Source organism: Delphinus delphis, chromosome 4 (assembly GCF_949987515.2).
Source record: "Delphinus delphis chromosome 4, mDelDel1.2, whole genome shotgun sequence".
NCBI lineage: Eukaryota > Metazoa > Chordata > Mammalia > Artiodactyla > Delphinidae > Delphinus > Delphinus delphis.
Genome location: NC_082686.1, coordinates 82,309,928 through 82,330,227, shown reverse-complemented (window position 1 = coordinate 82,330,227; position 20,300 = coordinate 82,309,928). Strand labels below are relative to the sequence as shown.

At 36.9% G+C, this 20,300-nt stretch overlaps 1 protein-coding gene across 4 annotated transcripts in view; it reads left to right on the top strand.

The window, feature by feature from the left end:
* VPS8 (VPS8 subunit of CORVET complex) overlaps positions 1-20,300 on the top strand; it is a 300,312-nt gene that overhangs the window by 137,602 nt on the left and 142,410 nt on the right. For all 4 annotated transcript variants that reach the window (XM_060011002.1, XM_060011000.1, XM_060011001.1 and 1 more), the window contains 5 exons: positions 7,727-7,798; positions 13,624-13,743; positions 14,812-14,868; positions 18,188-18,270; positions 19,959-20,043. In XM_060011002.1, coding sequence (XP_059866985.1) covers positions 7,727-7,798; positions 13,624-13,743; positions 14,812-14,868; positions 18,188-18,270; positions 19,959-20,043 — 417 coding nt within the window. The remainder of the gene's footprint in view (positions 1-7,726; positions 7,799-13,623; positions 13,744-14,811; positions 14,869-18,187; positions 18,271-19,958; positions 20,044-20,300) is intronic.

Sequence of the window (20,300 nt, the reverse complement as noted above, 5' to 3'; positions counted from 1 at the left end):
AGAGTACACGCACCGCAACAAAGAGTAGCCCCCGCTCGCTGCAACTAGAGAAAGCCCACATGCAGCAACGAAGACCCAATGCAGCCAAAAATAAAATAAATTAATTAATAAATTAATAAATTAAACAAGAGAAGTCAAATCTAGTTGTTTTAGGAGACCTTAGACGCCCAGAATAGAATATAAGGGTACTTAGTGTCTGGCATGTAGGATAAAAGAAACAAGAAGTGGTGGGGCTGGGGTTCAGAAAGCATGATAGAGAGCAACAAAGAATTTTACCTAATTTTCCTGTTTTAAAGGGCTGTGGTAGCACTGAAAATTGGAATTATGCTCATGTCTGAATTACGATATTGGCATTGATTGTAAGGCTGCAATAAAATCTCTGTCATTTACTTGACAAATATTTGAGGGTCAAATATATCACATGTACTGTACTAACTGGGTGTGTACCCTGGGCTGACAGTATATAAACCCTGCCTTTGTGGAGGAAGAGGATCCAGACTTGTAGATAAGTAATTATAGCACAGTGAAGATGTGTCACTGGAGAAGTGCAGGATGCTGTAAGAACACTTAGAAGGGGAATCTAATGGAGGGTTCGGGAAGGTGTCTTGGATGAAATGATGTCCATGGTGAGTCTCAAAGGATGTGTAGAAGTTAGGTTAAGGATAGGGAAAAATATTCTAGGCAGAAGGACAGACTATGTAAAAAGGCCTGGAAATAAGACAGAGCAATGTGTCTTCAGGTAATTGAAAAAATTCAGTATGGCCACATCTTTAAGTGTAAGGAAGCCTGCAGAGAGAGAAATTAGAGAGTTAGGTAGAGTCTGAGTTTTGTTATCCATGGTAGGAAGTTTGGACTTTATACTAGAGCAGCAGGTAGCCGTTGAAGCCTTTTAGGTAGAAAAATATCACGATTTGTAGTTTAGAAAAGTTCCCTCTGGTTGTTGAATGGAAAATGGATTGAAATAAGATAAGATTGGAGGCAGGAAGATGTTAGCAAAATTTTGTGGTAATCTAGATAGAAGGTAATGGTGGCTTGATTAGGGCAGTGACAGTGGGGGTAACCAAGACATGAAAGGATTTGAAAGATATTTTAGGAGGCAAATCAGCCTAAGATTTAGGGCTTAATATACAGTTGGATGTGAAAGATAAGACAAATAGGGAAGCATCAAAGATTCTTAGATTTCTGACCTGGTAAACTGGATGTATAGTGGTTTACTTGTGGATTCAACAGGAAATCAGAGGAGAAACAGGTTTCTTGGGAGATGGATGGGACGGGGGTGGTGGTGGTGCAGAGTAATGATGAAGTGTGGTAGAGGTAGAAAATTAGCTCTCTTTTGGACTTAATGAATTTGAAATGCCTAAAAGACAAGTGGAAGCTTCCTTCTGTGTGTGCATCAAGGGTTGGCTGCATTCCCAAGTATTACAGCTGGAGAAATGGGTAAGATGTAGGATCCTAAATTCTAGATTCACTGCCTATTATGTCTACCATAATTGATTACTCATATGACCTTCCCAATTAGTATACCTTAATAAAAAGAACATTTTCAGGGAGGCACAAAAGAATTTAGATGACAGACTTTTAAATCATATTTTCCCACCTTTAAAAATTTTGTAATATTGTTTTCAAATGAGGTTTTTAAATTTAGCTTTCTTGAGGTACAGTTTATACAAAATATAATTCATCCATTTCAAGAGAAGAGTTTGACAAACATATGCAGTCTTGTAACCACTACCACAATCTAGATATAGAACAAAAGGTCACTTTTGCAGTTTAGTACTGAGTCCCTTGCCCCTTGCAACTGCTGGTCTGCTTTATGACAGTATAGTTTCGCCTTTCTAAAATGTTATTTAAATAGAATCATACACTTTGTAGTTTTTTCTGGCTTCTTTCACTTAAAATAATGCTTTTGAGACTTATCCGTGCTGTGGCTTATACCAATAAGTTGTTCCTCTTTATGGCTATGTAATTTTCTATTTTATGGATATATAATTTGATCCATTCACCAATAGTTGGTCCTTGGGGTTGTTTCCAGTTTAAGTTATTATGAATAAAGCTATTATGAATATTTACATAAAGGCCTTTGTGTGGACATATAACTTTATTTCTCTTGAGTAAATACCAAATAATGGAATTGCTGGGTCATTTGTTAAGTGTATTATTTTACTTAAGAAGAAACTGACAAGACTTTTCTAAAGTGGTTCTACCAGCTTACATTCCAGTAGTGTATGAGAGTATCAGTTCTTCATCTTCTCTCCAACACTTGGTATGGTTGATCTTTTTTTTTAAATAAATTTATTTATTTAATTTTGGCTGCGTTGGGTCTTCGTTGCTGCATGTGAGCTTTCTTTAGTTGCGGCTAGCAGGGGCTACTCTTCATTGTGATGCCCAGGCTTCTCACTGCGGTGGCTTCTCTTGTTGCGGAGCATGGGCTCTAGGCATGTGGGCTTCAGTAGTTGTGGCATGCAGGCTCAGTAGTTGTGGCGCACAGGCTTAGTTGCTGTGCGGCATGTGGGATCTTCCCGGACCAGGGCTCGAATCCGTGTCCCCTGCATTGGCTGGCAGATTCTTAACCCCTGCGCCACCAGGGAAGTCCCTGGTTGATCTTTTTAATTTGACCATTCTAATAGGTGTATAGTGGTATCTCATTGTGGTCTTAATTTATATTTCCCTCCTGACAAATAATATTAAACATCTTTTCATTAAAATATATTAGGAAAGAAGTTATGTTTGCCATCCATATATCCTCTTTGTTGAAAATATCAAATTTTTTTGCCAATTTTTCCCCTATTTTTAAAAATTGTTTTCTTGTTCTGAGAGTTTTTTAATATATGTTTTTTTTATCAGATTACGTAAGTTTCGCAAATGTTTTCTCCCAGTCTGTAGTTTGTCTTTTCATTCTCCTAACAAGGTGTTCTGAATAGCAGAAGTTTGAAATTTTGATCAAGTCTAATTTATTAGTTTTGTTTTATGGATGTTGCTTCTGGTGCTGTATCTAAGAAATCTTCACGTGACCCAGGGTCACAAAGATATTCTCTTGTATTTCTGTTAGAAGTTTTATGGTTTTAGGTTTTACATTTAGATCTGTGATTCATTTTGAAGACATTTTTGCGTGTGGTACAAGGTTTAGCTGCAAGTTCTTTTTTCTTCTTTTGCGTATAGATATCTAACTCTTACAGCACCATTTGACAAAAAGACTGTCCTTTCTCTACTGAGTTGTCTTTGTACTTTGTCAAAGATGCATCATCTGTGTATATGTGGGTCTGCTTCTGAACTGTATTCTATGCCACTGGTCTGTTTGTCTTGATGCCAGTACCACACTGCCTTGATTACTGTAGCGTTATAATGAGTATGAAAATCACATTATGTTAGCTCTTCCATGTTCTTGTTCTTTTTCAAAATTACATTGTCTTTTGTAGTTTAGGGTGTTTTTTTTTTGCATTTCAATATGAATTTTGAGTTATCTTGTTAATTTCTACAAAAGCCTGCCTGGATTTTGATTAGGATTGTGTTCAATGTTTAGTCAATTTAAGAATAGACATCTTAGCAATACTGAGTTTTGTGACCCATGCAAAGGTATACTGTTCCATTTATTTAGGTTTTCTTTAATTTTTCTCAGTAATATTTTATAGTTTTCAGTGTAGTTTTCTGAGTGATAAGGATTCAATGTAATGTTCCTCTACTATTGTACAATTTAAAATTCTTGATAAAGTAAAATAACACTTGCCTCCCACTTACCTTGCTTTTGTATACTGCCATAAGGAAAACTGATGTCAACCTGACTTTTCTTAACTTTCCCAAGGACTTAATCTTTTTTTCTAGAGGACCAGAATACTTTTTTCCTTATATTTAAAGACTAATATTTTAACTCTAAGATATTACTCAGAATTGACTATTTTGGGTCAGTTTTGCCATATATGTACTGTGGGCCTTTTCAAGTATGTGAATTCGAGTCTTTTTATTTAAAGAAAGTTTTCTTGAACGTAGATTTAAATACTTTTTCTGCTTCGTTATTTTGTATTTCATCTTCAAAAACTCCAGTTATTTGTATATCTTCTTTATCTTCTATATTTATCACCTTTTTTTGTTCTCTTTTATTTCCTTCTTTATTTAATTTCATTTTCTTGGTTCTTTTCATTTACATTCTCTATTTCTCTTTACAATGCTTTTGGTCATATCTGTTCTCCCTTTGGTGGCTTGTAATTCTGTCTTCATTTCTGAGATGACTTTTTTTTTCAGTTTTTGTCTGAGTTCAGTTAGCTGCTATTTCCTATCTTCCTGCTCTTTGTTCATTTCTTTTATGAATTCTTAAATTTATGGTTTGTGATGTTCTTTCAAATCTGCAATTGTATGTTTAAATATATTTCCTATATGTTGGGATATTGTTATAGTTTGCTTCTATCTTGTGACTAGTTTTTATTTTAAATGTTTTATTATTGAGTGCCTTCATTTGCTGTTTTTATTGTCTTTTTTTTTTTTTTTTCTTTTGCGGTATGCGGGCCTCTTATTGTTGTGGCCTCTCCCGTTGCGGAGCACAGGCTCCGGAAGTGCAGGCTCAGGGGCCATGGCTCCGGGCCCAGCCGCTCCGCGGCATGTGGGATCTTCCCGGACCGGGGCACGAACCCGTGTCCCCTGCATCGGCAAGCGGACTTTCAACCACTGCGCCACCAGGGGAGCCTTGTCATTTTTTTATGTTGGATTTTTCTGGACTAGGAATAATAGGTGACCTTGTTGGATGGTGGGGAAAATTACATACTATTTTCCGCATTCAAGTATCTTCTTTATTTGCTACAACCAAGTGCAATTTTTTAAATAAATAGTGTGTTTTGGGGATAGCCTATCTTCTCAATCTTTGACAGTCTCTTGTTTTAGTAGGACCTTTATCTTGAGCCACTTTCTTCTTTACCACAAGCCTCCGAGGAATATCTCTCCATTCCCTTTTCTATGTTAAAAGCTATATCTTACCAAGGCCTCCGATCTATACTTGCCAGACCTCTTCCTTTGTTCTTCCTATTAGCTAGTGTGCTGATCCACCGGGTTGCAGACGTGACCTCATTATTTCCTCACCCAGGGTGGATTTCCCTTTTCTTTTGGAGGTGAATTCCATTTGATATTATAGGTATTCTGTTCCTACTGAAACCTCGTCACACCCTCCTTTCCTCTACCCAGTTCTGTCCTGACCTCTTTTTGGTTTTATGGGCTTTGGAGCCAACTTTGCTAATTTGGGATGTTTACTTTCCCGCTTTTATATAAGTTGAAGTATGTAACATTTGTTGTCCTTCTGGTTTTCCCATTAGCCTGGGTTGGTTGATTCTTTTTGTTCTTTTCTACATACACGGATCTTATTGGGAGATGTGTGAAGCTGTTAGGTCAGGGGTTCACAAACCACAGTCTGTAGACCAAATCCAGCTCCATTTCGCCTCTGGCTTGTGTGAGCTAAGAGTAATTTTTTTTTTTAAGGGTTATAAAAAGAGAAGAAGACTATGTCGTACAAACCACATGTAGCCCACAAAGCCTAAAATATTTTCTCTCTGGCCCTTTACAGAGAATGTTTCTTGACCCCTGGATCAGGCTTTAGCCAACTATCATTATCTTACAGAAACCCTATAATAGTTTTTAAGGGGCTACAGAAAGAAGTTTTTTTTTTTTTTACATCTTTATTGGAGTATAATTGCTTTACAATGGTGTGTTAGTTTCTGCTTTATAACAAAGTGAATCAGTTATACATATACATATGTTCCCATATCTCTTCCCTCTTACGTCTCCCTCTCTCCCACCCTCCGTATCCCACCCCTCCAGGCGGTCACTAAGCACCGAGCTGATCTCCCTGTGCTATGCGGCTGCTTCCAAATGTAAGGTAGATAGCTAGTGGGAAGCAGCCGCAGAAAGAAGTTTTTATGACCAAATTCACAGGTGACTTTGGACTTGAATTTTAGGTCTACCTTTGCACTTCACAAACCGTGTCATTCTCCATTAGGACATCTTTGCATGTTATTCCTCTAACAAGCATTGTATAATTAGAAGCATCTTTGTGGAATGATAATGTTTTAACATAAATGTGCCATTTTGGTGGCAGCTGTTAACTACAATCAAAATATGTCATTATGTGTATCACAACATTCATAAGAAAGTATATCACCACTTAATTATGTTTACAGAAGTAAACTTGCAATATGTGTTTCAAAGCAGTGAATACATGCTGCCAAAAGGAAAGTGGATACAGAAATTCTTTTTTACTTGCTGTCAGTGCTGTAGTTGTTTAATACATTTGTTAATTCTCCGTGGTTTTGTGTTTAGTTGAATAGCAGTTGTATTAGCAGATAGTACCTTGTCCTTGTGACGGCAGAGTGACATCTCATTTTGGCCACACGCCCTGGGAAGGGGGTGTGTGCATTTGTGTGAGTGTGTGCGTGTTTGTTGTTCTCATAAACGTTAGAACTGAGAGACTTTCTAGACCATCTTTCTGTCTTCAGGCCAGGTCATATTTAACCCACGTAAGCATCAAAATACCCTCTGTTTGAACTTTCCATATTAAGAGTTCCTACAAGTCCCCTAGGTAACTCATTTAAGCTTTTCTTAACTAACTGGCAGCAAAGCATTCTAGTTGAAGAAGAAATTTTTTTAATAGATTTTATTTTCCTCTGTAATTAACTGGACAAATCAGTAGTTGTTGTTTAAAGTGCTTACTGTGTGTCAGACAAGAAAAGGGAAGGAAGGACATGCTAGTAAGAGAACAGCACGAGCCGAGGTACTTTGGAGAAGCTGGGGAAGCTCAGGGCCCATTTAAAGAACAGCAAGTATTCTGGTTTGAATGTAACTATGATGTAGTCTTGAAAGTTTGTGGCTCTGAAATTCTTTGTTAATCTATTGGGACAATATGTAGTCTATTTTTTTGCTTCAGGATCGTAAGCAGTAAATTATTGCTGTGTGGATTTAAACATTACTAAGGGCCAAATGTGCTAAGTGAAAACCATAGGCAGATCTTCAAGTCTTTCATCATGCTTATTATTCAGTAAATATTTTCATTTAAATTTTTTTATAGTGAATATAATTTCAATTTCTTCATATATGCATCCGGTAGCTTCTAGGTATTTTCAGAATCTGGTGCTGTCATATACGTGGGTGCATGTTCTATTCAGAATATATTTGGCTGTACTTGAGCAGGGGCATAAAATCAAAAATGCTGTACTTGGCAGTGTTTTGAAAATAGAATGCCTGTTCTTTGTGTGTATCCTTGAGGTTTTTAACATTGTGACAGAGAATCATTTTTTCCAAGTTGTCATGGAAATGATGAAAATTATTTTTCATGACAGTTAGCAAACTGTATTTCAGTTATTATTTCCAAATAGCATGGACGGAATGATGGCTGAGCATGTAGCATGTATTTCATCCTTTTCAAACCCTTGCTCACAAATTGCCTCTTGCCATTAGTGTTCTTTCTTTTTCGTTGCCTGTAAACTTTGCCTTCCTTTCCTGAGTCACTTTCTGGTTATATAGTAATCACTATATGTTTATACTTTTTATTTATTCAGAATACTATGCAATATTGAATACTGTAGCTTTCTATTTAACTCACTAAAAATAACCTATTAAAGGTATATCAGGAAAAACCGGATGAGGAGTGGTTACCTTATTTGGAATTTACCTGACTATTAAGAATTTAATATCTTGTTTCCTTCTAAAATTTCCAAATAATACTTACTTTTATAAATTTCTTTTTCCCTTTCAGACTTTTGAAGATTTTAAAAATGACAAGCAAGCTGTAGAATATCAACAACGTATTGTGGATATTTTGTTGAAAGTAAGTATTCAAAGAATATATGTCTTTGTATTGATGTTTATATTAAGAAAACTGAATTATTTGATAGCAAGTTCTAAAATAATCTTGTTTAATAAAGTAATATGTTGCAATCATTTAAAAATTTTATTATGCTGTCTTAGTACTTTATTCAGCTTTTGAAGACAAAGCATTCATTCAAAAAATATGTATCTCAGCTACAGAGTGCTACTCTTGAGAAATGCATATTGTGATAATTCCTATATTAGTGTGATTACATTCAGAAATGGACACTAACTTCAGAATGCTTTGAGAAATAACTAATGTGAAGAGTCTCCTTCTGTCTCATACCAACACCACTGTGTTGCTAAGGTAGTGCCATACATAGTTTTGCCATGGAACTGAGATGATGGTGACACTTCAGAATGATTTGAGGCACACAGAGATGATCATCCCAATCTAAATCTAACTAGATTCAGTTGAAAGCTATTTTGAGATTCATACTGTTGCTAGTGAATGACCTTTTCTGTCCATCTGCACAGCTTCAGCCACACCAGTTTCTTCTTGTAGTTGAAAGCTTAGAATTTTCGTCCTGTTCATTTGGCTATAAAATGGAGATTTCATCCTCTTAGTAACTTTTAGATTATTTTGGACAAGAGACTAAAATTAAAATATTCTCTAGTTGTGTATAACATTAATGCATTAATTACATTTATAATAGTTCTTCATAATTTTCAAAGCTCATTTATATACATGATCTCATTTGAGCTATTTATTGACCTTGTAAGATAGGCAGTGATGAATAAGAGAATAGAATTGCTAAGCTCCCAAATAATGCCAGTTTGATCCAGGTGGCTAGTATGGAGAATTTTCACCTAGATTTCCAAAATACCTTCCCAAATGGTCTTATTCTTGTCCTTCTTTTTTTTTTTTTTTTTTTTTTTTTGCAGTACGTGGGCCTCTCACTGTTGTGGCCTCTCCCATTGCGGAGCACAGGCTCCGGACGCACAGGCTCAGTGGCCATGCATGGCTCACGGGCCTAGCCGCTCCGCGGCATGTGGGATCTTCCCGGACCGGGGCACGAACCCATGTCCCCTGCATTGGCAGGCGGACTCTCAACCACTGTGCCACCAGGGAAGCCCCTCTTGTCCTTCTTTAATTCATGATCTTACCTCTCCTCTACCTAATATTCTTCTGTGGCTCCCCCTTGGCTCAGTTGAAATTAAGTTCTGCTGTGAGAGAAAGTTCAAAATAATAATAGCTTGTTATGGAAATCTAGTTGTCTCCTATAGGTCTGGAGGGTAGGCAACCTGATCTAGTAGAGTAGCTTCACAAACTTATCAGTGATGTACATTCCTTCTGTCTTACTGCTGTTATTCTTAGTATGTGGTTTGTGTCTTTTGGCCCAAAATGGCTGCTGAAGCTCCAGCCATCACCTCTGCATTCTAGCCAGCCTGAATGCAGAAAGAGATGAAGAAGAAAGTGTTCTTTCTTTCAGAAAATGTTTTAGAAGTTATGTACTGCAATTCTGCTTATATCATGTTTATCACAGCTTAGATATATGGCCCCTTAGATGCTAAGAGAGACTGAGAAATGTACTCTATTTTGTAGGTGGCCATGTGTTTAGCTAAAAATGAGGAGTTCTGTTTCTAAATTAGAAGGAAGGAACAGATGTTGGAGCACAAGTACTAGTTTCTGCCATACCCATCTAAACTGTTTTAACACGACATCCAAGATGCTTCTATATTTTCTGGTCCCTGACTACTTCTCTATAACTGCTCCCCTCTCTGACCCTCCTCACTGCTCCCACCCCCACCATTCTGTATTATGAACTCCTCAACAGTTTTGTGTTTTTGTTTGTTTTGGCCACACTGCACAGCTTGCAAGATCTCAGTTCCCCAACCACGGATTGAACCTGGGCCACGGCAGTGAAAGCCCAGAATCCTAACCACTAGGCCACCAGGGGACTCCTTTCTCAACAGTTTTAAATTGTTGGAATTCAGTGAACTTTCTGTGTCACCTTTACAGCTTATGTTCTTTGTGTGAGTTTTCTTTTATCCCACCATGCCTTTTCTTTCCCTTTCCCTGCCTGGCAAATTCCTAGCCATTTTCCAAGACATAACTCAAATATCATCCATGAGAAACTTTTAGAACCCTCTCTCACACTTCCAGTTTGATTATTTGCCCCTTCTCTGTGTTCATGTAACACTTCATGCTACACTTGGCATACTGTAGTAATCGTTTACATGTATATTTTCCTACCTGGAATGAATTTCCTGTAGGTAGCAACTGTAAGGATTTTTTTTTTTTTTTTTTGGTTATTGTTTTAACATGCCCAGAAACAGAAACATGTCCAGCACAATGCCTGCAACCTGGTAGATGTTCAAGAAATGTTTGCAAGTTGATTGAATTAGAATTCGAATTTAAAACTGTACTAAGGGACTTCCCTGGTGGTGCAGTGGTTAAGAATCCACCTGCCAATGCAGGGGACACGGGTTCAAGCCATGGTCTGGGAAGATTCCACATGCCATGGAGGAGCTAAGCCCGTGTGCCACAACTACTGAGCCTGTGCTCACGAGCCACAACTACTGAGCTCGTGAGCCACAACTACTGAAGCCCGCACACCTAGAGCCCGTGCTTCGCAACAAGAGAAGGCGCTGCGGTGAGAAGCTGGCACACGGCAACAAAGAGTAGCCCCCACTCGCCGCAACTAGAGAAAGCCCACACGCAGCAACGAAGACCCAATGCGGCCAAAAATAAAAATAAATAAATTAAAAATAATAAAAATAAAATTGTACTAAGTTGGAAGAATGATCCAAATGAAGGAAATAAAGCTCCATGAAGTACTTAAACTCTTACTGTTGGTGAATTGTGCTCTTGCATATATATATATTTTAATTGAAGTAGAGTTGATTTACAATATTGTGTTAGTTTCAGGTGTACAGCAAAGTGATTCAGTTTTATGTATATATATATTTTTTTCAGGTTATTTTCCATTATAGGTTATTACAAGATACTGAATATAGTTCTCTGTGCTATACAGTAAATTCTTATTGCTTATCTGTTTTATGTATAGTAGTTTGTATCCATTGCTCTCATACTCCTGATTGACCCCTCCCACCCCCTTTTCCCATAGGTAATTGTAAGTTTGTTTTCTATATCTGTGCATCTCTTTCTGTTTTATATATAGATTCATTTGTATTATTTTTTAGATTCCACATATAAGTGATATTATAATATTTGTCTTTCTGAATTACTTCACTAAAGTATAATATTCTCTAGTTCCATCAATGTTTGCTGCAAATGGCATTATTTTTTTATGGCCGAGTAATATTCCGTTATGTATATAAACCACATCTTCTAAAGCCATTTGTCTGTTGGTGGACACTTAGGTTGCTTCCATGTCTTGGCTATTGTAAATAGTGCTGCTGTGAACATTGGGGTGCATGTATCTTTTCGAATTAGAGTTTTCATCTTTTCAGATACATGTCCAGGAGTGGGATTGCTGGCTCATGTGGTAGCTCTAGTTTTAGTTTTTTTAAGGAACCTCCATACTGTTTTCCATAGTGGCTGCATCTTGTATATTGTTTTGATAGTATTTACCTAGGGTCAATGAAGAATGAACTTTTGAGATTATTTTCTCATTTCTGATGATAGAGTTGTACTCATTTGTTAAAGTGTTTTTCTGAGGGAGCATAGGCAAGGACCAGAGAACAGGTGAGGGAGCATCAAACCTCAGGCATTATGATGGGTGCTGAATGGCTGCAGATATAGAGGGGGAAAGCTGTTAATTTGTGACTTTTTATAAGATTGCTCAGAAAATTTTGTAAGCATGGTCTCTGAAATCGGTCAGAGAGGAAATGAAAAGAAGCTAAAATTTCTAGGATGATAACTTGCTGAGGTAGCAAGGGAATGGGCTGTGAGTTAGAACTGTTTCCTTTGAAGGTGTTTCTAGGATCAGATAGTTAAAATTACACTTCAGAGCAAAAGGAAGAGCTAAAAGCAGAGAAGGGCACTAGTTGGGCCCTGAGAGTTGAGTCTTGGAAAGGACCTGCACACTGAAAGGGAGTGATGACTGGGTATTTTAAAGCTATGGAAAGCTCTTTGAATATTATAAATTGGAATTTAGATACACACACAGATTACAACTTGAAATATCCTCATACTCTAGTAATGATTAATTATGCACTTGAGCAAGCTGTGACTGCTGGATTAAAAGCAGGCATGGTAAAAAAAGGAAGGGACATAGTGCTTAGCAAAGTAAGAAAAGGTAGGCTAAAAGCTCGGCCCCAAGGGAATGTTTTATAGGAGAAATCTTATCTTTGAACGGAAAATGAAAGGGGGGAATTTAGGACTTTTCTCTAGGTGAGATGGGGTACTATTCCCTAATTTGTTTTAGAGTTGCCTCCATAAATTCATCTAGTCCAAAACAATACCTGGTCTTCCTTGCCATACTTCTGCATTCTCCCTCTTTGTTAATGGCATCATTCTCCTCCCTGCCTGTCAGGCTCAAGACCTGCCATTTTTCATTCCTCCTTTAGCCACATGTTTCCACACATGTGAATACTTGCCCTGTCTCCCCTCTCTCTGCAGTGTCTTTTGCATCTGTTTCTCCTTCCCTGTTCATTAGCACTGCATTGTTCTGAACCCCTCTGTCTCTCCCTTGGACCCCTGAAATCACATGCATCTTGGTCTCTCTACCTTTTATCTCTTGCTTCTGTTATTTAATCCTAAACACTGCTGATGGGGTGATTTTCTTAAGCACAGTGCTGATCATGATCAGCTCTCCTCATTGCCCCTTTAGAAACTCCTCAGTTTTTGGTGGAATAAATTCTACATTCCTTAGAATGACATTGGAGGCCTAATCTTTCCTTTCGATCTAATTTCTCCCTCCTCATGCATGCTGCTGCATTCTAATGAAACACAGAGTTTCTCCAGACAAACTTGTATTTTCCTATGTTCATGCTTTTGCCCCTACTCTTCTCTCTGCCTGGACTGCTCTTTCTCCTGACATTTCCCCCTGTCATGTTTTCCACATGGGCTTTAAAGCTTAGTTTAAAAGCTAGTTTTCTCTTTTTTTTTTCAAATTTCTTCTCTAACCAGTTGAACTAAATTTCTCCCACTGTGCTTCCATAGTCATTTGTTCTTTTATAATAGTGCTGATTGATCACATTACGCTTTTTAGTTAAGATTTGTTTACCTGTCTCACCTTGCTTTCTGGTTCATAATCCCCTTGAAGGCTTCTACCATAGCATCTTACTCATAGTAGTAGGTACTCAGGAGATGAGAGGTCACTTAAATCAGAGGACTGATTATGACTTGATAACTCTGTGTGGTTGCAAAGAGCCTGTTATATGAAACCATCTGTTCAAGAAACTGCTTATAGACAAGGCAGAAGCCATTCACTTCATGTTTTCGTGGGCTGGCTGAGTTCTTTTCTGGGATACCTTCACTCTCAAGTTATCTTACTTTTCAACCCCAGAGCAACTCCCTTCTTCCTGTGTTGGTGGACAAATTTTTAATAAGGTTACTTTAATTTAAATTAACTTCAGATTCTCTTTTAAGAATTCAAGAGGGAAACATGATTAATATTTCTTTGAAATCCACCTCTCTAACAATTCAGTTCTTATCCAACTTGTGCCTAAAATTATGCCAAAAATTACTAAAATGCTTTCAGGGTGTGCAAGTAGTTGTGCTCCTTCTCTAAATGGTATTGAACTCAATTGTTACATAGCTAATAAAAGAAGCTTCGAGTCTTTAGTACTGAGGCTTCCCCCAGCTCCTAATTATTTATTTTTCTGTGTCAAACCAGATGGCATATTGAATAAATGGTCTCTTTTCCTTATCAGGTTATGGTGGAGAATTCAGATTTTACTCCCTCACAAGTAGGGTGTCTCTTTACCTTCCTTGCCCGGCAGCTTGCAAAGCCTGACAACACCTTGTTTGTAAACAGAACCCTTTTTGATCAGGTGAGCGTCTTTAACCATAAGAACTAGAATTGTTTTTATTTACGGTTCATAGAGAAATTCACTGGATTACATGGTTTCTTAATATAATAGCCTATTGGGTAAGTGTCTTACCAGGTAGAAGCTTTTTCACCTTTCAGTTTGGATCTAAATTAGTTTTTTTTTTTTTTAATGTTGTGTTTGGGTTGTATGACTGCCTAGTAACTTGGTATCATGGGAGTATGGTTTGTGGAGATTGGTTTATATAGATTCTGTTCTCCCAATTATTCTGTTGTTCTAAATTGCCTAGAATTCTTGGCTTAAGAATTGTCCAGTTTAATAATCACCCAGCTCACTGGTAGTAAGACTATGCTGTTGAGTATCTGGAGGAGAGTACTTTTAGAAAATCTGAATTTACTTACAGATGACTTTAACTGTGAAGGTATTTCCTAATCCCGGTTAAATAGCTCCACAAAGCCACAGGTGGCAAAGAAAATACTTTTTATCTGGAGAAAGTTGCTAATAATGACCAGCGTTTATTGAGCACTTCATAGTGCCATGCTCTGTTCCAAAGTTTTATATGTATGTGTTAACTCCATACTCCCAGTAGCTCTGAAATTGGTATAGTTATTACACCCATTTTTCAGATGAGGAAACTAAAACCTGGTGAGGTTAAGTCACTCATCCAAGGTTGTACTTAGTAAGTGTTATTATTAGCAATAAATATCGTTGTTAAGTGTTAATAAGGTGAGGATTCAAATTCAAGTGGCCTGACTCCAAAGTCCATGCTTTGTGTGGTCCACGGTGTTGAGGATCTTAAAGTTAAGGTATGTAGATGATGCTGGCTTCCAGTCATGTTTCTAAACAGCAAAGAAATGTGTATAAGGTATATATTAAATTGTTAGCATACCTGAAGCCTGCTGTGTCATCTACTATGCCAATCAGTTGGGAAGATACCATATACCTGTGGTGTTCGTTGAGCCGAGTGTGAATGAATTGGTGATATAGAAAGGGTAGTAATCATTTTCATTATGACAGTGGTGTGGCATGCATGCTGGTATCCAATTAACAAAATACCTTTTCTTTGACCAGGTCCTTGAATTCCTCTGTAGTCCTGACGATGACTCCCGACACTCAGAAAGACAGCAGGTATGAACTACTGGAACTCATCTTGCTAAAGAATGAGAAAGAAGACAGAGTAAGCCAGAAAGAACCTTTCTGTACTAGACCTCACTAGACATAAGGGGAAAATGACTTGTGCCAAACCGTAATACTAAGCTAGACAGTGGCAACCAGAAAAGAGTGTGGATGGTTGTTAGTTTGAGCCTCAATCAAACTAAATTCCTAGGCAGACTGGACCTGTCTTGCATTCAACATGACATCAAAGAGAATATAAACTTTATCCTTCTCCTTCATGAGCAACAGTTGGCACCTGTTGTATGCTGCTTTCCACCAGTGTCATCAAGCTGGTAACCACTTCTAGTTGCTATGGCCGTGAACCAGAAAGGCTTCAGGATCCTGAGTGTTGGAACACTCAGCTTTTGGGAGTGCCACTACACTAGTGCTCAACATTTCTGGAGACTAGAACCCATCTGTCTCTCCACTAATCACTGTGAGAAAGAAATTGATTACCACTTCTTTCTACTTAGCCACTTTCTTGAGGGTCCTTTCTAGATAGGATTTCTTAAAAGCTTACCCATTGTAATTGTGAGCACTAAGAGAGGCAGTCTATTTAAAATTGATAGCAAGACTTTGTCAGCTAAGCAAGCTACAAAAATTAAGTGCTTTGAGAGCTATGCTGATTTTTTATGGTAATATATGCCAGGCCAGAGGTTGAGACTCAGATAAAGAATGTAGGATCACACAGCGAACCCTTTCTCTGCACAGCTGTGACCCCGTGACTGCTGCAGACTGTCTTAGGGAAGAGAACAGCTGCTAAAATTTTGATTGTCTCTTAAATTATACTGAATACAAATAGTAGTGTGGATCCCTCATTTTGCCCCTATTTCTCTATTGGCAAGAAAAGGGAAACATGTTATGCATGGTGTTGCTATATAAAATGATAAAAACTTCTTATGTAAATTACTAAATAAAACAAAAATAAAAACCAAACTAAATGTAAAAGCCAAACCTTTAAAAGTAATCATAATGTAGTAATCTATTATTGGGAATCCCCTTTGGGATTATCTGGGGTTTTTTTCCCCAACTCATTTTAGAAAATAGAAAGAAAACTGATGAAGTAAATTGCTCAAGGTCATAAATGAGATTAGAACTCAATTCCTTCCCTTCTAATCCAACACTCTTTCTCTTGTACTGCTTGTCATATATCAAAATTTGTTTATGCAATATATTTGAATATTTTCCAGTGGTATGCTGATAAAAGTTTAACAACTGGTTCACACTGATATGAACGTTGGTTGATGTTTTCATTTATTAAAGTGAATAAGATGAAAGTGCAACAGTGAAAGCATGTCAGAACTTCATTCATCAGTGTTGTGACTTCTTTGCTGAATCGGATAACAGTTTTTGAATACTGGAAAATAATTCCATAATTTTTTTTGTGCTATTTATAGTGTAATGTCTCTGACATGCACACTTTTAAGTTTGACTATCTTTTTAACATTATCTCCATCACTTTCTTAACCAGAAATTGGCACGCTTTTTCTGTAAAGGACCAGAGAGTAAATATTTTAGGCTTTATGGGTCACATATAGTCTCTGTCACACATTCTTCTTTGTTTTATAACCCTTTGAGCATGTAACAAGCCCTGATTTACAGCATTTGCCATTTTCCATGGTGTAAGTGTTCCCACCATGGCTGACTTCAGTCTACTAGCATGATGTCACCCGGCACATGGAATTGGGGAGAGATGCACCATACCACACTTATGTAATATTTCCACCATACAGATACGGCTACAGTAACTAACCTTGAGAGCATACACAGTAAAATGTAGTAAAATAATTAGGAAGTGGTGAGTGTGGGTATTGATTACCTTCACTTTTAATTTAATTTATTTAATTGTAGGTTTATATAATTTGATTTTTAACAATGCCTGTATTTAACCACCGGCTTACAAAATTCCTGAAAAGTTAAGTCAGTTTCAGCTCAGTAAGTTGGTTCAGACTGGCTCTAGCAGTGGCATTTGATTATGTTATTCCAAACTGAGGCTTCTAACAGGTGGGTTCACGCTATCATTGCTCTATATAGCAGTACATTATAATACTCAAAATGGATTAAATTAGAGTTCTGAAGTGTAAAGATAGGATAGGTTTTATTTCTTTTCTGCCTTTTAAAAAAATTTGACTTGAAAGTAATCAATTTCCTGTGTTAGAAAAATGCTTTGTTAAATGGTTTCCTGGAGTTCTGAGAAAGAGTGTTACTCTGGATCTTGAACTTAAATATAGGAGAGAGCTTTCTCATATTGCTCTAATGACTATGTAATGATTCTATTATATTTGAGATTTATTTTAAAATATTGATATCTCAACATCCTGGTCACCTTTTTTTATTCAGCTACTTAGTGTGGTAAAGATTAATTATATGAACCCCAGTATTTTTCTTTGTTTTTTATTGTGGTCAAATGTATATACACAATAAGATTTGTCATTTTAAGCATTTTAAGTGTACAGTTCTCATTAAATATAATCTCACTGTTGTGCAACCATCACTACCATCTGTCTCCAGAACTTTATAGTCCCAAACTGAAACTCTGTACCCATTAAACAGTAAGTCCTTGTTACCCCTCCCCAGCACCCTGGCAACAATTAAACCTTCTGTCTCTGTGAATTTGACTACTTCAGGTGCCTCGTATAAGTGGAATTATACATTATGTGTCCTTTTATGACTTATTTCACTTAGCATGATGTTTTTAAGGTTTATCGATATGTGGCATGTGTCAGAATTTCATTCCTTTTTAAGGATGAATAGTATTCCATTATATGTATATACCATATTTTGTTCATCCATTTATCCATTGATTGACATTAGGGTTGTTTCCACCTTTTAGCTCTTGTGAATAATGCTATACTGTGAGAAACCCCAAGTTTAGTTAGAAAAATTAACACGTGAACATGGATACTACCTGTGGACAACAGATTTTAAAGAGCCATAAGTCATAAAAGGACAAAAATTCACTTATTGAAAGAATACATATGGATGTTTTTAGTTTAGTGGAGGGTCAATTAGATATTCTAATATCTAATAAGGCTTTGTTTGCAAATACTTTGGCATTCCTTCCATGTTTGAAAATAGAGCTGTTTACCTTTTTGTAAGACTTAAATACAATATGATCAACATTATAATGGCAGTCTAATCCCTTGTATACATGAAAGCCAAACTGAAACATCAGCACATAATAAGACAAAAGCAAAAAAGGTATGGTTTCTGTGGCTGAATGGACCCTTAAAGAGCTAATAAATAAAAGTAGATTCCAAAGTGTTTTTACTCATTTATTTTAAATGTTCAGGTCCTTTTAGAATTGCTGCAGGCTGGAGGCATAGTTCAATTTGAAGAGAGTCGGCTCATCCGTATGGCAGAAAAGGCAGAATTGTAAGTTGCTTTGAAGCCATGTATTAGTTCCCATAGAACTATTAAATTACATTTCTCTAACTTGAAGCCCAGGTTATTTATGCATTGCCGGTTTTTTAAGAAAAGTTATGCATGTAACAACAAAAAAAACCTGGGTGCAAAAGTTTTTGCCTTACAAGTCTAGAAATTAGTTAGATTTGCAAAAATTAATAGCAAGTAAATTTGAAGTGCTTGTACATTTTAGTGTGAAAATGAAATAGCAGCCTTATGATTTATTATTTTAGTTTTTTTTACTTAAAATTTCCATGGTATTTCATAGATTTTTGACAGTTATATATATTATAAACAATGCAGAATTTAACATAGCAAATAAGATGTAATATGTTAGCACTACTATTTAGTTTGTTGAATATTTCATTTGACATATTTAATTCTGAATAGGGAAATTTCATATAATTGATTATATTGATATGTAATATATTAACTATTTTTTATGTGACGCATTGTTGCTTTAACATTTATTTTGTACCCAGCTTTGAAATTTCTTATAAACGTAGTATTCAGCAGCATCTTAAACATATATTTAGAGGAACGGCAGGTACTATAACTTCATTTAACAATAGAAATCACATCTACTATATTCATTTTCCTTAATACTAACCTCTGTGCCTGAGCAAATGTCTTTTTTTTTTTTTTTTTTTTTAACATCTTTATTGGGGTATAATTGCTTTACAATAGTGTGTTAGTTTCTGCTTTATAACAAAGTGAATCAGTCATACATAAACATATGTTCCCATATGTCTTCCCTGTTGCGTCTCCCTCCCTCCCACCCTCCCCATCCCACCCCTCCAGGCTGTCACAAAGCACCGAGCCAATATCCCTGTGCCATGCGACTGCTTCCCACTAGCTATCTACCTTACTGCGTTTGTTACTGTGTATATGCCCATGACTCTCTCTCGCCCTGTCACAGCTCACCCTTCCCCCTCCCCATAACCTCAAGTCCGTTCTCTAAGAGGTCTGCGTCTTTATTCCTGCTTTACCCCTAGGTTCTTCATGACATTTTTTTCTTAAATTCCATATATATGTGTTAGCATACGGTATTTGTCTTTTTCTTTCTGACTTACTTCACTCTGTATGACAGACTCTAGGTCTATCCACCTCATTACAAATAGCTCAATTTCGTTTCTTTTTATGGCTGAGTAATATTCCATTGTATATATGTGCCACATCTTCTTTATCCATTCATCCGATGACGGGCACTTAGGTTGTTTCCATCTCCGGGCTATTGTAAATAGAGCTGCAATGAACATTTTGGTGCATGACTCTTTTTGAATTTTGGTTTTCTCAGGGTATATGCCCAGTAGTGGGATTGCTGGGTCATATGGTAGTTCTATTTGTAGTTTTTTAAGGAACCTCCATACTGTTCTCCATAGTGGCTGAACCAATTCACATTCCCACCAGCAGTGCAAGAGTGTTCCCTTTTCTCCACACCCTCTCCAGCATTTATTGTTTCTAGATTTTTTGATGATGGCCATTCTGACTGGTGTGAGATGATATCTCATTGTAGTTTTGATTTGCATTTCTCTAATGATTAATGATGTTGAGCATTCTTTCATGTGTTTGTTGGCAGTTGAGCAAATGTCTTGAAACAATAAGCTAATAACCACCTGACTGTTTGGTACACTGAAGTTTTTCCTTTTATGTTCTAGCTATCAAATTTGTGAATTTATGTATGAACGAGAACACCAGTATGACAAAATTATTGATTGCTACTTACGTGACCCACTAAGAGAGGTGAGTTAAGAGACACCTTTACCCTTTTTTTTTCTTACTCAGTCCCCCTCCTCCCCTTATCAAGAAGAAATAACTATTCAGTGGGTGTAACTATTCAGTAGAAATATTTGGACATATGTTTGCTGACTTAAAGTTTTGTTCATTGTTCAATAGGGCTTAATTGAGTGCCTGCTATTAGCCAAGTATATATTGATAATTAAAACAGATATATAGTTCCTGTAATTTTATAACTTATAGTTTAGTGATGGAGATGGACA